We start from the raw sequence: 20,411 nt of genomic DNA, 5'->3' as shown, positions 1-20,411 counted from the left end.
ACTTATAATATATGTATATATTTATATACAACACAAGAAACGTCTTCTCCATTTGAATCACAACTTAATAGACAATTTTATTATCAATAGGCCGATATATTTCTTTAGAAATGATTCAAATCTTTTCACTCAACAATATTCAATCGCTTCACTAAAACTTTTCTTTAAAATCGAAAGAATTAATAATATTTTGCGAATTTACAAAAGTGTTTACTTTTCTGTTTACAATTTGCAAGCCATTTGACAGTTTTTCACTCTTGTTCTTCTGAACACGGAACTATGACGTTTCGTAATGGCGGTCGTCGTAATCTTGTATTCTATCATTCTTGATCTCACGATGATAAAAAATTTTTGCAACCGGAAATATATTGTAAAATTTTATTATTCGGTACCAGGGATGTTATTTGATGTTTTAATTTAGTGCAGAAAATGTTTAAAAATATAGTTGAGAGTTCCGATACTAATCAAGTTCTAATAAATTTTCTATATAAAGAAATTTTATTTCAAACAATTCATTCGAGTCATGTTCACATTTTAAAATGTTATGTTGATATGGATCTTCACATTGTTATAGTAAAGAAGGAGATACGAGGACAGCAGAATGAGACATATTTCTAAACTTCGCTAACATTTAAACTCATTGGCTAATGCCTTGGTAAATTTCTGCTATCAAACGCGTTTAAAAAGAAATGATCTACCAGCATACTAGAGAGCAACGTTCTACCAAAAAAGCTCAACCACATTCTTGAGCTTCTTTGGTTTCAAATAGTTTTAAGATTTGAATACTTATTGTTAGGCTTTACCAAGCAGATCCAATAAATAAAGAAATATTAAGAACAAAAAAATGTGGAGCATATTTCCTCTTACCAAAGAACTGATTGTATCCATAAAATCAAAATTAGTTGTTTTTTTTTGTCTTTCTCAAGAATTTTCTTTTTACATTTTGATGATGTTGGGTAATTTACAATTTATTCGTATTCAGTTATTACTCGAAATTGATTGAAAATTTTTGAAAAATGTATTTTAGGATCATAATAACAAAACAATAGGTTCTCTTGCACCGGCACAACAACAAACACACGCAGAAAATTATTTGCAATGGCTGTAAAATATGTCAGACCAGAACCCATGTTTATTTGCGTGCAATGTCATGCAAAAATATAATTGCAACCCTGTGCTAGCTGTCAGTTTACTTAAATACATATCTTGACGTTAAATTGTTGAGGAAGGTAAATTTTAAATAGATTTTATAATTTCTATTTAAATTATAAAGATTTGTTACAGTTTTTTGTTAAGAATGAATGCAGAAGGTGCGCCATGCACAATAATCATTTACAATAAATTGACCGAATCAGCCGTTCATATATCACTAGATTCTGCAATGGGTGCTCTTGTGCCCTTGTATATTTCGGTATAGGATTTTTGCAATCTTGCAAGAGTAAGAGAATTCCCCTAATATAAAAGAAAAAAGCTGATTTTGACATTTGGATCAAATTACGTTTGACAAATTGTTGATTTTGGGCTACCGACGTAACCTTATATGATTGAATCATGGTTTGAATGGCACATGACTTGATTTGTTTTTACATTACGTTAAAATTTTGTACACAAGTTGATGAATAGGCTGCACAATTGTGCGAACTTTTCCAACACTGTCCGGTACCACAGTTTAATCCATAGTAACCAATGCTGAATTTATCACTAACCATACACAAACTAACGGCAAAAATAGGCGGTACGGGTTGCCTACTCATATTCTACTACTAAAACGGCCAACGTACCACAGAATCGTTAAATAAAAAAGCAACTTACCGAAAGCACAAGTACGATGTGAAAACTAGTGGTTATTATGTCAGCTTACAAGAGAACTTTTGTAGGTACATATTTCTTCTCCCTATCTCGGCTACCGCCGTCGTTGACGTTCTCTGCTGAGCAGCATCAAATCGAAACAGCAACGCTAGCAGCAAATTGTTTCGTTTGAACCGCGAGCACAGAGGGTCGAATGTACGCCGTGCATAACGTCGTCGCCTCGCTACGATTCATATACCAGACCAAATATGTTTTTAATTAAAAACAGAAAACAGCGATAAGTAGCAGCTGCAGCAAAATGCTGTAACAAAACTGGACAAAAGCGGGTAGTTTATTGTGCAAAAGTTGGTCGAGAATAGTAGAAGAACAAACAATCCAAAAAAATTTTGTGAAAACTTACTTGAGCCTTTACGAAAATTTAGTATTTTTAATGGCTTGTTTTAATTCGACTTAACGACGGCCCCAAATTGCATAACACCAATTGTATATATATATATGTGCGTTTCAGTGCGTGTTTGTGTGTTGGTGACTACGCTGCAGCAGTGGTGGAAATATAAAAGGCAACAAAGCTTGTAAATTGTGTTGAATGGCGTAAACTGAAGCAAGAATGGAGCAGACGTATTAAAAGTGAAGGGAGAAGTAAGCTACCTAAACTAAATGGGAGAAGGTCGATATTGAAATCCGTCCAAAAAAATTATGAACGCAGTGCTGTATATTTACGGAGGACATGAGCATTAAAGAGTACTTTTAGTATGAGTATTAAGTACGCTCTAAAATAGAAGTTTAATATTGCATATACACTTGAAGTATTCTATTTCTGTCGTTTTATGCAGATAAATTGCTCTTAATAACACACATCAGTTAATTTTTGGCGTATATGCTTTTAGTTACAAAGGCATGCGACTAAATCACTACATTATGAATAACTATATGCGAATCGACAATAATTGTCCTAATTAATCTTCTTTAGTGTATACACTATATAATTGTCCGACTCATACAATTTTATAATATATCGCATATTGAAACGGTTTGTCAGTTCCCACCGGCATAAATAACAGGTTGTAAATAGAGTTGTCCTCGTTCTTATTCACTATCGAGGGAAAAGATTGTTGACAACGGAAAATAAAGGAGTTAGATCACAATCATTTTGAAATATTCAGCCATGCTATATAAATAATTGGTAAATAATACCAAAATAAAGGGTCAAGACGAAATGACTGTGAGATAAACAACCATCAGCAACCTGAAACCCAAAACAAAGCCGATACACAGTAGTATACTTGAATAAACAAATTCAATTTATTCACCACCCTATCATACCCAACAACAATCGATGCCGTCGTCGTTGCAGCTACCGCACTTGGTTGGTTGGTCAAGAAAGAGTCCACGCAGACAGCGTTGATGGAAAAAAGTGAACGAAAGAATTGGAGTGGGATGTATAAGCCATATCCCGACAGAAACATACTTAGTTAAATATTTAAGAATTGAAATTTTATGAAAAGTATAAATCAGGTCTTTTTGTTATAAAAATTAATCGAAAAATATTTACCAACGTAACCCATCAGTATTGCATCAATCAACTCGGTGATCATGAGAGTGAACAGCGTAGAAAGTGTGGTGTGACGAGTGAATATTAAGCTATCAAGTGTGTGCAAGAGAGTGAAGGAGTGCAAGTAAATATAGTGTGGTGAAAAATAACTTAACTATTGTACACAAGGAAAAGGGTGAACGAGTGAGCAGGTGCGTTGCATTAATTTACATTTTTGGAATATCTGCGTTCTCGCTCGTGTGTGTGTGCAATATTTGTATTATTTGCTTTCCACGGAAGAAATTGCTCTGAAGTTGAATAAGCCGTGCCGCTGAATTAGCGTTTCGCTGTGTTTATCTGACTGATTGTATGCACCAGCTGTTAAACAGAGCCAACAAACAACCCATCAGCCAGCGGAAGAGCAGGCAGAGCAGAGCTGCTTAGCGAGCGACATTTATATTCATCGGTCAAATCGGTCGGGATATGGCCGTGTTCTTAATAAACATCTGCAAATTTAATGGCTGCGGCATAACATTTCCTAGTTTAGGAGATTTAATACAACATATTGAGGACACGCATATCGGTGAGTAGGGACTTTTAGTGCCTTTGAAATACTTTAAATATAAAGTCTTCAAATATGTATGTAAATATGCATAGTACAATGTGATGGTGTGGTCGCGTGATTGTTAATTGAAGAACGATGAAAAAATTTAACTGAACGGTTTTAAGTGTATATGCGGTTAGTATTTGTTTACTTTATTGATATTACCATGTATATTAATGATGTGTTGGTATGGTGAATTGGAAATTGATGAGTTATGGCGACGTCAAAGTCGACGTTTACCTTACCGTCACGGTCAGCTGCTTGCCACTAAGTTATCGTTGCCGGTGCAAAATCGATATAGCAGTTGTAAGTATGGTGATTAGATAGTGATTCAGTTCAGTTTCCTCCCTTGTTTTGCGTGGGAAGTGGTGGTGAGTTATGCCACTTTCATTCATTCAGAATCATATAGAAAATAACAAACACATACATAAGTTTATGTATTCGTATATAAGCTTATATACCTCGCTGTTTAGGACTACCCCGGCCATAAGCGACTGGATCCGAAATATTAAATAAATAAATTAGGAAACAAGTTGGGGTTGACAAAAGGGTTGTTCTTTTTTGTTCATTTGTGTCATAGATAACATTTGTGTGTTTGCATTACTCTTGTGCATATGGTGTTTTAAAGGAGACTGCAACATTTTCCATACATATACATATGTACCATATCTTGATCGTTCTCCAGGATGGCGATATTTCTTCAACATGTAGCATGCATCATTATGGATTGCGATCCATATCACAAAATATTTGAATATTTTGAAATCCGGATTGAGGATCGTGGATAATGGAATATTGAATGTTTAGATAACGATATATTGATCGCTCGATCCACTACATAAACTCGTGATACCATATATCATAATCGTGAGATTTTTTAATCAAAATTGTATTATTTATTTGTATTTAAAAAAAATTTTGGCCTTCCCAAAGATCTTCACAATCTCCTTTGATTTTTTTTATTCATAGCCATACAAACTTTTCTTCAGTTTTTTTTCGACATTTTATTTTTAACAAATAATAAAGCCAAATCATTTTTAATGCATATGCTTTTTTCAAAAACATGATTTATTTCAAATAAATACTGACGCGATAAGCATTCACTCGAAATACGTCAGCCATCAATATGGATATACATAAATAATATAAATATTTTACATAGTTCTGCTCTACTACCCCGCTACCATGGCAAAAAGGAATTTGTGAAATATTTCCTCACCCTAAACCTAGAACTTCTTGGATTAAATGCTAGTATAAGATAATAAATAATATGACGACATTGACATAGTTCAGCGAATTAAAAGACAGCGGCTACGCTGGCTAGGTCATGTTGTCCGGATGGATGAAAACACTCCAGCTCTGAAAGTATTCGACGCAGTACCCGCCGGGGGAAGCAGAGGAAGAGGAAGACCTCCACTCCGTTGGAAGGACCAAGTGGAGAAGGACCTGGCCTCGCTTGGAATATCCAATTGGCGCCACGTAGCGAAAAGAAGAAATGACTGGCGCGCTGTTGTTAACTCGGCTATAATCGCGTAAGCGGTGTCTACGCCAATTAAGAAGAAAAAGAGATAAGATAATAAAGCTGTGGGATTCAAATTAGTTACAGTTGAACTGCCATAATTCTATAACTCTAAATTCTACATAACTTGAACTCTAGAATTGGCAATAGCGCTTAGAAGTCAAATTTCATAAAAAATTTCTATACATAGAACTTTTATACTGGCACGTGATCCTCTAAGTCGAAATCCCTTTATCCCTTCAAATTTTTCTAGGATTCATAACAAACTATAGTGTAGAACGTAATATTTCAGACTTCTAACGCCATGGAAAACGATAAACCATTTCCACAAAAGTCGGGTCTACGTAATCGAAACGGACCCGGATTTTTATACGGCCAAGGACGTTGTAGATTTCTATGTATGGCATATGGCATTCGACTAAGTATATTCTTCATTCTATTTAAACCCTTATTCTTCTGGATTGCAGATCCCAAACATCAAATGTACATATGTATGTATGTGTATCTGAAATTTAATAATGGAAATCCCTAACACTTTTCTTTTATTAAAATTTTTATTTTATTCATTGCTACAAGAATCGTATTATGTATCAATAATATTGAGATTGTGCTGGCCAAATTATGACTTGACCCGAAACCTTTCTACGGCAAACGGATTCTTGTGTTTCGTGTTGAAATACATCTAGAGTATTTTGTCTAATTTGCAATTACAAACCTTTGAGACAATGAGTAATTGTTTTAAGGTGCGTTCTAGACCCGAGACTTGGTAAAACTAAAATGGTTAAGGCCACTATTGTACATTTGTAATAAATTAAATAAATAGCTATTAAAATATACATATGTATATATGTACATATATAACTATATTTACAGACTGTCAAATACAAAACCAAAACTTAGAAATCAAAAAATCCAACATAAATTAAGAGAGTGGTAAAGCTGCATTGCTTGTTACTGCCCACTCCATGATCAAATGTAAATGTATACTGCGATGGTAAACACATTCACAGCAGAATTGGTGAAAGCTCCAATAATTATATATAGTGGTAGAACACTTTTCTATTCATCAACGTATTATATAATTTGAACTCGGCCACTATATAAAACACCGTGATTGATATCAATCCGAGAACAATTCCTGAAGTTAAATGTAGTGTTAGCGATGGGGTCATTGATTGGGGGTGACTTTTGTGAAGAACTTTCGTACATATGTTCAATTGTACATATTTATGTATTTGGCATTTAAATATGAAAGCATGAGTTTGTATATACATATGTAATTATTTTACCATATACATATGTAGATAGGTAGGTGCTTTGTATAAATTTACATGTTATAAAATTTCGTATGTACATACATATGTATATGTATGTATGTATATTAGTATATACATAATTGATAACAAAATCTGAAATTATGATATTTTGACGACTAATGCATTTGCATTTTCTACATCTTCCTTAGTAGAAGCAGTATTGCTGTCGAAATTAAAAGTATACATATTAATATCTAAAGTTAAATTATATCTATTATGTTATATTTGCTCTATAATTGTTGCAAAAGATATAAAATCAAAGCCTTGAATTACGTTGAAGTGCTCTGGGTTGTTAAAACATATATGTAGATTGCATCATTCCAAATGTTCACAGTCGTACGGGTTCACAGAATTTTACTGCCGCTGTAGTACATTACATGCCGTTTACAAGACAGTCGGGTCTACGCATCCGGAACGGACCCGGATTTTTATCCGGCCAAGGACTGCCAACTCGGCAGCATTCCTCCAAATTACTTAAGTGATGTTTTCTGCCAATGACAACAGCATTATAATTCAAATGACCATCGAAATTGAATTTTGTCTTTCTTTATTTCGTCTGCCGCTTATCTTAGCCTTTTTAATACTGCAACTGTTGTTGATATAGCCATTACTAAACCCTACTTGGTGCCAGTAAGTTAAGTCTTGCGGGTGTGTGGGGTTGCAATTGTTGGTTTAAGTGAGCGTGGAAAGAGACGGTTAGTGCCATATGTATGCAGACCCAATTATGAATTTGTTCAGCACAATTAATGACTGACTGGCCGGTTGTAAGTAATAATGTGGTACAGATTGTCAAATACAAAACCCATTATTTTACAGCTACATATTTACTCTTGTTTCACCGACCATCGTCATCTGCACAAAAACTTTTGATATTCTAAAACCTATTAGCGCATCTATATTCTGCTGATATCCTTTTCGAGAACCTGTAACTAGGAGCTATATATGTATATATTAAATGTTTTAAGTTCGGCTTCTGATCGGAATGCAACTATAACGTATAAAATGAACGAATCAACTTCTTTTATTTGTGAATAGTTTTTCAGCTTCCGTGCAACCGAAGTTAAGGTTTTTTCTTGTTTGGGTTAGCATTATCCCAACCTCAGACTTGTGAGTGAAATCATTTATGAATATATAATATTTTGGACAATATGTAATCTAAGTGTTAATTGCAACTTGTTTAAATCAGGTTTCTCAAATTCACTGTGCTTAATTCAATGCACCCTTCTATTGAAATGAATGTCGTACATTTATAGGCAGCAACAATTTGAAATCTTACTAATTCATTAAGTATTGCAAAAGATTTTTTTGATATTATAATGTTGATGCACAGACACATTTTTTAATTACCATAAAATATTTTTCACTTAAAATAAATATAAAATATATTGAAACATGTCGTTTCGGAATTTGACTAATACGTTCAAATATACAGTCATGAATTATTGTGGACGGGTCGCGCACAATGTCCTAACTGAAAATGGCACCTTTAGTATTGCTAATACTTGGTAATAATTTGTGATATAGCAACTCTATCGGAATAGAAGTCTGTAAAAATTGCGCTATACATCTATAAATTTTTTTAAATAGAAAGTAAAGCTACCGAAATATTTCCTAGTGGATCCAAAAAGAGATTATCAGGGCGCCTAAATTCCATCTGCCTAGAATGATCAAGGGACAAAAAGACCAAAAGTGGTTTGTCGGATGTCACATCAATAAGAGTTTTAATTCAGAATATCGTTTATTCAATACACATGTTTAAGACGATTCTTGCTTCGGAATGGGTAATAATTATAATTAATATTTACATATATTTTTTTTTATTTCCAGACTATGATCCTAAAGTGGTCGAACAGAAAGAGCAGGCGCAGCCTGCATGCTTACCGCTGAGCTATGTACTGCGCTTCATATCGGAAGATGCACGTAAGGAGAGTCCGTTCCTATCCGCCAATACGTCGGGCGTTGAACTCAAACGGAAGCTGGCGATCAAACATCACAGTTACAGTATGTCGTCGTCAAATCGCAGCAATACGCCCACTGGTGAGAAAGCGAATCAGTATAGACAAGAAGCTGTATTCGCACTGTACCGCAAGACATTTGTTTATCCTACGCCTTTTTTTTTACTTATATGTACCTTTTGTTTTCAAAATTTAAATTTTTGCTAACATTCATAGGCAGTGAAATGGACGATGACGAAATGGTTGTTTCGGAGTCAGAGGATAGCAATGATTCTTGGACAACCGAAGAATTCAGCTCCGAGTTCATAATGCGTTACGGGAGCAGGTGATTGCTCAACAAAACTTTTTTTGTAAGAAAAATGAACATTGAAATTTAAATATATATATTTGTGAAGGCATTCCGGTACCGGCAGCAATGGCACACCAGGCAATGAGAAACCGTTTGCGTGTCCCGTGCCTGGTTGTAAAAAACGTTACAAGAACGTCAACGGCATCAAGTATCACTCGAAGAATGGCCACAAAAAGGACGGGAAGTGAGTGTCTAAAGCATGTAATACCATTCCTACCTAACTTTCCGTAGCAATAATGTAAAAATAGTTTATGGACTTAGACTGCAAACACTAGTTAGGCATCGGCTAAAGTATTATAAAATAACTAGTGCCTTTATCTTCGCTCCATTTCTAGAGAAGGAGAAATGGAGAAACGTAAAGTCCTCAAACGAAACGAGCCATAATTTTCATTATTTTTCATTCGATTTATAATATAGATATGGTAAGATTGTAATGAAAATTTAAAATACTCTTCGCTTTGAAAATCAAAGCTTTAAAGTTAGGATGCATGAAAATTGTTATGATTCGCATAGGAGAGGTACACACATACATGCCCGCTGGCGGTGCCACTTTAATTGCTCAAAAGAATGTGTAATCTATGAAATATTCATATGCGTTAATCTTATTAGAAGGCCTTGCCCAATTTTTGAGACTTTTGACACCACATAGATCTTTCTCTCTGTGATCCACTTAATTTCATTTTGAGACCGAAAGCGGTTCAAAAAAAAACCACCTTTGTAAAAGATGCAAACTGATATCAAAGAAATCGTACATTACGTGTAAGTATCGACACGCGTAAATCTTCCGGACGCTTTACATGATACTTCATCTGTATCTTATAAGTTAGAGGTCATTAAAACACAGTTAGGATATTCATGTAGGCGTCTTCTATTAATAAAACATACATATGTTCATATGAATAATTGCTGGATATAATTAATTGAATATTTATTGTTTCAGAGTCCGCAAAGGCTACAAGTGTCACTGCGGTAAAAGCTACAAAACTGCTCAAGGCTTGAAGAACCATGCGCTGGTGTCACACAATTCATCGCCAGAGAGCGTCTTGAGCGCACAACATGTAGCTAATATAACAACTACTAGCAACGGCACAAGCGTCAATGCGTCAGGCATCATTTTGCAACGCAGCAGCTCGCCGTCACAATCGTTGGGTTCACTCAGTCCATCCAGTATCAGCAATATGTCGAGTAGCGCCAGTAGCTGTCATGGCAGTGCCAGCGGCAACACTTATAACGGCAACGGTAATTCTGCTGGTAATAATAACGGTGGCAGCAACTCCACTAGTTCTGTTGTCACACCTAATGTGCTGCAGCAATTGACGAACGGTACACTTGGCAATGGAAGTCCGAATGTTGTTGCCACCACAAATGGTGTCGGTCTCAACATACATCATCACCAACATCACCAATCTCAGCAGCAGCAACATCAGTTCAGCAGTCAGCAGCAACCACAATTGCAAAGTATTGGATCGTCGGCAACCGCATCATCAGGTAACAATAACAATTTAGTGCGCAGCAGTAGCAGTGGCAACACTACTGGTATAAATGGCAGCGGCCTACTGGCAACGCCAACAGCAACCAAAACTGCGACTGCAGCTACCAACTTGTTGGCCGCTAACGCAACGGCCAGTAAGATTCTCAAATTGGCCACAAATGCAGCGGCTCAGGCTGCAGCAGCTGCAGCCGCAGCTAATGCTGTTGGTTCAGCTGATATCATTGCACAGCAGCAGCACAAATTGCAGGCAATCGTTGATAAAGTACAATCGAAGCAGCAACAATCTACAGCATCCAAAATTGCGCTGCCGAATCTTGTTAATTTAGGCATTCTCACACCAGCTACGTCGCCTACAAAAACACCCATACAGACGCTGACATTTACACAACAACAACAACAACAGCTACAACAGACTCAGACCACCCATAATCTTCCTTTGACACCCATCAGTCCAAGTGGACCGACACTTATCCAACAACAACAACAACAACAGCAACATCAACAAAAGAGCATTTCCTTGTCGACTGGCACACTGTTGCATCACCATCAGCAACAACAGCAACACAAGAAAACGCCTCATATAATTGGTAGCATTCACTTGTCGGGTGTGTCAACATCAACATCAACGTCCACATCTTCATCAAATACCAACATAAATATCAATAACAGCAATGGCACTATGACAAATGTTGCCAATGCCAATGGTGTCGGTGTTGCTGCTGCTACAGTGGGTAATGGTGTTGTTGCTGGCGCTGGTGTTGCAGGCATGGCGAACGCGATTGTTGCTGCTGCTTCTGCTTCTGCTGACGCAGTGGTAGGCGTTCTCAACGATGAAACGTAGCCTATACTAAAGACACTACTAATGCGACGTGAATTTAAATAAAATAGATGGGGAATATTAATTTTTTAGTAAATTAGAAAAAAACTTACATTTGCACAAAGCTAACGAAAAGGCTAACCATATTTGGTGTATTGGCTTATTATAGGCACACAGCATACCTAAGTAAATGGCTGTTGTCTGTCATTGCAGAGAAATATTTTCTCTAACATACAAACACGCCAGAATACTCCAAAAATATTTGTCAGTTCCTTAAAAGAGTTAAAGCTGCGACTTTTCAGCGCAAAATTTGTTATTTCTGCGAAACCAGACGTATGCTTAAAAGCATTGTGAGTACGTGGAAGCACCCAGAGAATTAATTGCGTATGCGTTGCATAATTTTGTTTACAGAAGTGCAACATCCGCCGACTCCTTATAGTTTGTTGTGTGTATTCTTACTTAGGCAAAAATTTGTTCGGTTCTGTCTTTTTTTAAACCAATTATCTAGATTTGATTATCTACAATCGAAAACAATATTGGAGTTGGTAAATAGCACAATTTATGGAACCGAGTCGAATTCTGTATTTTGGATATGAATGTCATTGCAATCTCCTGGTGCACCACTAGAATAACATTAGCATATATACTTCCCCTCTTTGTTTATTGAAACCACTGTGAATAGGGAAGGTTCCTAACGAAATAATTCCCAAAATTCGAAATTATACAGCATTTATTTAACGAAGAATATCGCAAATACATACGATATAAATCTCATACATGAACTATAAAAAAGAAATACACTGTTGCAATTAAGTCTTGGTGTATTTAATATTCTGCAATGCTTGCACTCTGCACTCGAACAAATATATCTATGCTATGACGAAAGAATGCTTTGAAATTATTAAAAATGATATATTTACTATTTCTATTTATAAAATGTATATGTATATATACATATATACATGTGTAACAATATATAGCGTTAGTTAGTGGCAACCTTCAAGTATCCTTGTAAATTTAGACTGCTGCGATTTATTTTAGAATTTAAATTATTTTGTAAATTTAGTTGGTTCGTGCAATACTACTCTTTATAAATAATTTACGTAGTTAATTATTATTATTTTGTACTCATTTTTTGTGTATATTTTATACTGATTTTCTAAACACTATATTGTATTGCTTTGATAACTGCTGATCTCCTATTAAAATTAAAAATTAAATATAAAAAATTCTATACCAATTACACATATAAAGTAAAGTTCATGCTTTATTTGATTCTGGAATAGTAAGCTACAGATGTTAGTTAATTTCTCTAAATGACGTGAAGACCACTTGTGACTTGAATTTGAAATAAATTCGAAGTTAGTGTATCCAACAGAGAAGGAGTATACTTAAATACCGACTTTGAAAACAATTACTCGACAATTTCAGCAATTCGAGAAGGTGTAGCAAAAAATTATACATTGGTAGTATCATCAGGGTCTAAAAAAATTAGTACTAATTCTAACATATGTACATATATACCCTATATGACAGATTTTTGTGCGCTGCTAAAATTTACAATTGGTGCATGTAGGCTTGAAATCTAGCATAAAATACATTGAACGAACAAAAATTACTTATTATTTTCATTCCATATTATTCCAAATACTTTCCATTTTAGAGAATATTTTGTTTACAAGTAAATTTGCTCTCTCATTATACACATATTAAACAAAATTCTTTGGATCGTCAAATATAGAATGTTTTCTTTTTTTATAACTTTATTTAATTAGGGATCTCCTTTGAGGATATGATCATTAAGTGTAAACGTCAACAGTATTATACAAACACTTTGTATTTAATATTAATTTAATTTTTTTATTGTATTCGTATTAATATTAATATTTAATTTTAAATTAAAGCAATTTCTTTTGCACTGTGCGCTTTAAACTCCATAAAGCCGTCGATATTTGCTTATGTTGTTGCTATTACAGGTGGACGGACCAACGAATTTGTGGGATTTCGAATTGCAAATATCAAAAATATTACTGTTTAATTATTGCAAATTAAAATCCTTAAAATGTCAAGTCCTATGACTAAAAAAATTTTCCATTTTCTATTCTCTCATTCCTAGAGTTAAGTGTATACATACATATGTATGGTATATGCTCCTTTCTGTTCTTTGTCTGTCAAATGCTTTTTTTTTTATTTATTTTTTCTTTTTATCTTTGGTTTACTTTTATTTCTATTCTTTTTCTCTCTCCTTCTCTTTTGTTGTTTATAGAACAAATGAATACAAGCAACTCCGCATGCATGCCATTCAATGGGCAACTGCTCACTACAGCTTCGTCGATCGCCAATGTCAACAACACAGCAGTCAATAGTCGTATCTCTACTGCAGTCATCGGGGCACCTCCGGTTGCTACTGTTGCAGTCAGCGCTAATGTCGCACCAATGAATGCTGCAGGGTCAGCCAATAGCAATACGGTTACGCCCATCTTCGGCACTTCGCCCATAATTTCACCCACTTTCATCGAGCATAAATACTCAGCAAATACGTTCAAACAGAGATTTTTGGCAAACCTTCGTGCCAACCATGGCAGTGCGAGTAAAACACATTTTAACAACAATAACGGCGGCAGCAGCAGTAACAACAACAATAAACCTGGCAATAAACATTCGATCGGTAATAATGCAACCAGTAATAGCTGCGACAATACTAATGGCGATAATATTAATACAAATGCAATTAGAAATGATAACACAGCTGCTGGTGGTGGTTTGATGGTCAACCACTGTTCGAATGTCCCTGCCCCGGGAATTGCTCCAGTAGTTGGTATTGATGACTTCTGCTCCATACAGCAGCAATTGAGTGAAAACTATAATAAAAGTGCAATGTATCCGAGGACAATAAATTGAATGCTCCCGTTTCTCAGATTGGAATGTTTCGTAAAATAGACACCAATGCACATATATTGTATATAATTATGAAAATATTCGTACACGCATACGTTCGTGTAAATAAAGCGTGAACATTTGGCTGTGATGTAAATGATTAAGACTGCGGAAAGGCAAAATGGCGACATGCAATAATCAGAAATATTATTGAATTGAAAAATTGGCAACAACGAAGGAGAGAGATGGAAAAGTTTGGCAAAAGGCAGCACACTAGGAGGGAGTTGTGGGAGATCTTTGCTGAGGGCTTGGAGGTAAAACGAAAATTTCCCAACATATATTTTGGTTCCGTCTGATCTGTTTATGTATTTAAATTGTTTTGTTTAAAGCTCAGTTAGTAAGTTTTTTGTTTTTTTTGTTTTCCTTTCTTTGCCTTTCACGTCTTGAATTCAAAAAATGTGCATTTCAAACTGGTCGTAATTGCAATAAAATAAATTGTTAATTGCGTACTTTTACTGTTGCTAAATGTTCTGGTACGGAAGTTCTCTAAGTGCAAGAGAAGCTTAGAAACTTCAAGTTGTTCATAAAACACAGAGTTGGGTAAAGCTTAAACAATATTCTCCCACACTTTATGAAATTTAACAGAAAATTCAATTAAATACATTATTGTGTATGAAAAGATTTCCTTACTAAATCTCAGAGTACTTCGACATTATTTCTGTTATATTTGGTTGTACATTTTATATGACGTTAACTTTGAATCCTCCATTTTCTTTCTTTTGACTGCACACTGTGTCACTCAACCCAATCGAAGAAATATATAAGCAAATATATATAAATATTATATTTATCAAAACTAATTAAACTCGCTGTACCAAAAATTATCTCTTAAGGAGTTCAACATGTATCCTTAACTTATGCGTCGTCATAAAAAACAAAAGAACAAAATTAAAAATAAGTATATACATACATACATACATTGGCGATGTAGCGAAGAAGTGCAGCATTAGAAAAACGTTTTAAAGGAGAGTAAATGTTTAGAGTAGTTTATAGCGCATATTTTCTTTGTGCACCCGCTGTATTAGTATGGAAATGCGCAGCCACTTCCTCATTTTTACCAGGCTTTTTTCTCCTCAATTTTTTACTCACTATGTTTTTAAATATTTATAGCAAAATATAATGCAATTTACATATGAAATTTTATTTATGCTCTTTAACTAGTCACTATTCTTGTAGGTAAATTAGTTACTAACATTTAATTCGAAAATTGTAATTATAATATTTTTTGTATATAGTGGTTAGCATAGTTAGTAAATAGTCAAATAATAGACAAGTTAATGCACAGATTTGTTTAAAAATGATGTGTGTATAAATAACGGAAATTATTTCTTTTGAAGAAGAAAATTTATAGATAAGTATAATCCCTAGCTAAATTATTAATATAATCGACAGTTGGCAGAGTAACTGGCTGCTCCTTATTTGAGTGAGAGCCAATTTTGGATATCCAATTTAGCTTAACGTATTATTCAGCCCTTTCTGTTAGAGTTAAACTTGATAAAAAATATAATTTAAATCAAAAGTAATTCTATAATTATGAATATGTAAATTAGATTGTGAAATAAAAACTAAAAAAGTAGCGATTGTATATACGAGCATAAACAGTATAGAAAAAAATTATACAATATGAATATTGCTTTTCTATAAAAATATGAGTGTGTTCAAGGTTAAAAAGGCGTAAGTAAATAAATAATGAATAATCCGAAAACCCAAATAATTCTAATGTGTGTATCTTTATAAATAAAAAGATTACATGATTCAACATTAACCATAAAAATTAAAGTTATTTTGAAATAAAGTGCACTGATGTCTGGGCTCTGTAATATTTTGGTTGAAATTTTAGCTACCAATTCGAATTATAAATTAATTATAATATGCTTTATTTGTACCAGTTACATTACTTTTGAAGAATGATCGGACAAGTTACAGTAAACGACACGAATGTTCTGTTACCCAGTCTCTTAACGGTTTTGAAAATACGAAAGTACATTTGAGATGTCAGTTTTATTAAATTATTTATTAACAATATGTAAGAAGAGAAGGAATCAATACATTGCAAAAATTCAGATTTAAATAGCGCATGAGATCTATTTAAAAACATTAAAATAAATTCATCTTAAATAAGACTGCTGTGTTTTGTTCGTAAAACATATATAAATATATCTATAATTATAATACAATATCTATACAAAGCATACAAATATCTATAACTAATCACACGGTATATAGTAACAGTATATTTATGTGAAACATTGTCCTTAACATTGAATATTTAGTATACAAATATGCATATGTATTTAAAAAATGAAAAAGCAAGTGTGTTAGTTAAATATAAATAAATATATTTCTTTTTTGCTTTATGTGATCTATTACCTAAATACCTTCATAAGCAACTACACAGAATTACATACATATTAACGTATATATCTACGTATGATAAATATACATATATGGAAAATAAATGTCCCTTTGAAAAAGTCAAAGTAACACGTAACGGCCAATTTTATTTCGTCAATATAAATCTGTTTTTGCTTTTATTTTTTCGAAGCCAACACGGCTATATGTGAGCTGATTTTTTCCAAAAGCACACGATTACCAATCGCACTCACTTTATTTTGAATAGTATATAAAGTGTTAATATCACGATTTTCAAATGCACTGTCCGCGGCTTCGTCCCATAGTCTGTAAATAAGATATGGATGTTTAAATTAAATTGTAGCAATGAAAGAAATATTTTGGTTGCTTACTCTGAACGTAAATACCAATGTGCCTTTCGGTCATCACGACACTTAATAATGTATTTGCGTGCCTCATGCAAATTATTTTGCATTATGCACACCTCCACAAATGGTTCATAGCCAATGGGACTTTTTTTACTTTTAGCAAATTTCTCCAAATCGTCCCATTTGTATTTTTCGGACATGGTTAAAATGCGCAGCCACCAGAATCGTTTATCTGGCACTTTGAAATCGCTTTTAATTTTTTCTGCCTCTTTCAATTCACCAATTTGCAACAGCTGCAGAAGGGTGTCATGTATAGAGAGGCCGCTAAAATTGATCTGATGGACTTTGCCGTACCTGCAATAAATTGTTTTATCTTTATATAATATAACAAATGTAAACGCTCTTCTTCTTACTTCGGATTCAATACATTCTTTTGCAACTTTAAAATTTTGCCAGTATCCGCGCACAATTCAGCCTCGATATTTTTACGCCCCTGTGTATAACTATTGGCGATTATTGGCAAATTTGACTCTAAGCTGTCGCTTTCGAGAGCATTACGAAAATGGTACTCGGCAATAGATTTTTGATCATCTTCCTGGTTGTAGATATCATACAGTGCAGTTCGGCTCCATTCGTTCATCATTTTTTTGTAGATATTTAAAGCCATTGGGTACTCACGAATGATAATCTAAAAGAGCAAATAGTTAAACATTGTCGGATATAAGACTGTTGATTGTATATTACATTGAAATTGGCAAGCATCATTTTCTTTTTGATTTCTAGTAGCACAGTGGCGACAAGTTCACTGTCGCCTGACTGAGTGGCACTTCTTATGGCACGGTCATATTTCCCCAATTTTAACAATAGAGGTACTTGTAACGATGCTCGGGGTTCTAGTTCAAGCAACTAAAGTATAAATCGAAATATATGTATAGTTTACAAAATAAATTTTATAAAATTTACCTTTATAGCCAATTCATCTCGCCCGACATCATGCGCCTTCTCAGCGATATTGCAAAACGAGATTCCGTGTACCGAAGGATTTTTGAATTTTTCCGTGATTTTTCGGGCTACCTCGTTATCATCTGTGATATTGTTATTTTCCGATATATGTACTTATAACAAATAATATAATAAAAATTCTAATCAACGTACTTTTGTCATTTATAACTTTGTGGTATGCCCAGTGCTCTAAAATCCACGACTCTGGCAATTTTAAATGTTTTGCAATTTGAATTGCTACGGCGTAGTGCTTGCGAAATACAAGACGGCCCATTACAACTTCGGGTTGCAAATGAGAAAATCTAAATCCAAAATACGTTTAATATATAAAAGTTGATGTTCAACCTAAACGAAACCTACTGTTTATAAGTCAATGGCATTGCAATCTTTTCATGACGTAGAGCATTAAGCACCCGCAGGATCCTAAGTATGTGCAAATATTCATCGGGATTATGACAGGGAATGAACCCTTTACCAAAATATGCCGTCTATTATGTATAAATCAGAAAATACTTAAAAAAAAAAAGCAAACGGACCAGATGTTAATAGAGTACCTACCCGAAGCAAGCTTTTTTGTGTTTCTGTACAGAATTCATATCCGGCCGCCTCTATGCATTCATCAACAGCCACATCCATTTTGTTGCGAAACAGACTGAGATATTCATCGGCCTGATGGGATTTCTCTTGGTATTTCTTCTGTGCCTCAAAAAGGAAGCTTGAAGGTTCTTGGCTATTTACAGCAAATATGTTTTGCACACATTTTGGAAGCTTTTGTATCATTTCATGAGCATTATTTGTTATAAGACGCACTCCATCCATTTCGGCAATTAGAAATATAGCTGGGTCGTAAGTGAACAGGTTTTTATCGCCATTACGGTTCACAACTAGTAAAAATGAAGGATACGAAATAACCACAGCATCGGCATCGTTTTTTTCCGAGTTCATAACCCATTCGATTTGACGTGGAATATCTTTGCGACCTGTATCGAATTCACAAAATTTTCTCTTCATATCTACCGTTCCCAGCCACAAAAGGCCATTATTTGTATAGAGAGCCAGATTTTGATGGTTGTACGAAACCGACATGAGCAAAATACGTTCGAAAGGTCGATCAAAAAGATTTCGCGTAATAGTGCCGACGGATTCTCCGGGAAATAATTTAACGACTTCTTGATCACGACCCAAGAGACAGTAAGTATTGCGTTCTTCTGTGATTATTTCCCAACACAAGCACTCTGATGCCGATTCTGTATTCGCAAGCATTTGTTTATTGTATGTAATACTTATACAGTAACGATTCGAATTAATTTGGCTTACTTGGAATTTCTGGCAATTGTCGTGTGCGGACATCTTTAGCATTATTTAGTTTCAGGAATATGCGGCCAGTAGTTGTAAGTACCGCCACACCGGTTCCAGAAGTGGATTGAAATATTTTTGCATCTACAATCTGAAATTAAAATATTTTATCAACCTTTGCAATATTATTTATTCACACCTACCTTTGTTAAGCTAGCTTCCTGCCCCATACTATATGACTCCTTCTCTTTTCCAAACATATCAAAGATGAAAACCAGCGCATCATCTTGAACACATATCAGCTCCTCCACATCTGACCAGCCCATCTTAATTATCTTTCCATGATTCCACTACGTATCAGAAATAAATAGAACAATACAATATGCAGATGTATACTAATGAAATTTAAACAAACCGCAATTTTTCCTAACTCCACACCCGCTGTATTGAAGATGCGAATCATGGGCTTGACACTTCCTTTAACAGGAACTATTTGTTTCGGATCTCGAATCATTGCTAATGGTCCACCAAATGGTGCTCCTACGACTTCCATGTACTCCAAATCCACATCAAGAGGCCAATCGGGAGTAAAAAGGTCTAGTTTCCTATATGATTATACATATGTATGTACTTTGTGCTGTTTGAACGGTATTGTGATAAATTGCTTTATTTCTCACCTATAGGTATCCGGACGCAGAGAAAACCAATCACCGGTATTGTACATAATTGGCATATTGTAAGTGTTGAAAATTAGCTTGCTTAATAAATTGTGGGAAACACCTACTTATTTGAAAAATATAAATAATTATCTCAATAACTTTGTTGATAAACGCAAAAATGAATTAACGCAGTGTTGCATTCGATGATATAGCACACCCAATAGTAAATTTAGTGTTGCCCTGTCAAACGCACTGAAAAATTAATCACGAAGCTGTCGTAACCAATTTTATCAATCTTGGTGCGGATAACAGTTTCCACTGATTGCAGTGAGCGACTACTTCAGAAGTAATCCCTGAAAGGATTGAGAAACCGAAAACAAGTTTAATTCTGTAACAAATTCATTA

The 20,411-nt window shown here is 34.5% G+C and overlaps 2 protein-coding genes across 3 annotated transcripts; one reads left to right on the top strand and one right to left on the bottom strand.

The window, feature by feature from the left end:
• Nucleotides 1–1,989: 1,989 nt before the first annotated feature.
• Nucleotides 1,990–16,820, top strand: LOC126760644 (homeobox protein 5). 2 transcript variants are annotated; one of them, XM_050476451.1, is made up of 6 exons: nt 2,000–3,923; nt 8,607–8,816; nt 8,951–9,059; nt 9,130–9,267; nt 10,024–10,571; nt 13,659–16,820. In XM_050476451.1, exons 1-6 carry the CDS (start codon nt 3,824–3,826, stop codon nt 14,291–14,293), a joined length of 1,740 nt encoding a protein of 579 aa, XP_050332408.1. In that variant the 5' UTR covers nt 2,000–3,823; the 3' UTR covers nt 14,294–16,820. The 2 variants fall into 2 exon arrangements, with proteins under 2 accessions (XP_050332398.1, XP_050332408.1); XM_050476441.1 differs by having other exon boundaries at nt 1,990–3,923; nt 10,024–13,755.
• LOC126760631 (vacuolar protein sorting-associated protein 16 homolog) lies at nt 16,648–20,195 on the bottom strand. The gene is made up of 12 exons (XM_050476416.1): nt 20,025–20,195; nt 19,763–19,952; nt 19,551–19,697; nt 19,369–19,498; nt 18,610–19,298; nt 18,412–18,539; nt 18,205–18,353; nt 18,013–18,134; nt 17,794–17,955; nt 17,463–17,737; nt 17,074–17,403; nt 16,648–17,008 (listed from the first exon to the last, which is right to left on the bottom strand). Exons 1-12 carry the CDS (start codon nt 20,078–20,080, stop codon nt 16,861–16,863), a joined length of 2,526 nt encoding a protein of 841 aa, XP_050332373.1. The 5' UTR covers nt 20,081–20,195; the 3' UTR covers nt 16,648–16,860.
• Nucleotides 20,196–20,411: the final 216 nt, after the last annotated feature.

Source organism: Bactrocera neohumeralis, chromosome 2, assembly GCF_024586455.1.
Source record: "Bactrocera neohumeralis isolate Rockhampton chromosome 2, APGP_CSIRO_Bneo_wtdbg2-racon-allhic-juicebox.fasta_v2, whole genome shotgun sequence".
Lineage (NCBI taxonomy): Eukaryota > Metazoa > Arthropoda > Insecta > Diptera > Tephritidae > Bactrocera > Bactrocera neohumeralis.
Note: the sequence above shows the minus strand (reverse complement) of the source record. Positions and strands in the feature narration are given on the sequence as shown.

Bases quoted from the DNA above. Each gene is read 5' to 3' on its own strand.
- LOC126760644 (XM_050476441.1), top strand. From the start codon at position 3,824: ATGGCCGTGTTCTTAATAAACATCTGCAAATTTAATGGCTGCGGCATA. The intron at 3,924-8,606 runs GTGAGTAGGGAC...TTTTATTTCCAG, and splicing joins TATTGAGGACACGCATATCG to ACTATGATCCTAAAGTGGTC. The intron at 9,268-10,023 runs GTGAGTGTCTAA...TTATTGTTTCAG, and splicing joins GGCCACAAAAAGGACGGGAA to AGTCCGCAAAGGCTACAAGT.
- LOC126760631 (XM_050476416.1), bottom strand. From the start codon at position 20,080: ATGCCAATTATGTACAATACCGGTGATTGGTTTTCTCTGCGTCCGGAT. The intron at 19,953-20,024 runs GTGAGAAATAAA...ATAATCATATAG, and splicing joins CTGCGTCCGGATACCTATAG to GAAACTAGACCTTTTTACTC. The intron at 17,009-17,073 runs GTAAGCAACCAA...TCTTATTTACAG, and splicing joins CATTGGTATTTACGTTCAGA to ACTATGGGACGAAGCCGCGG.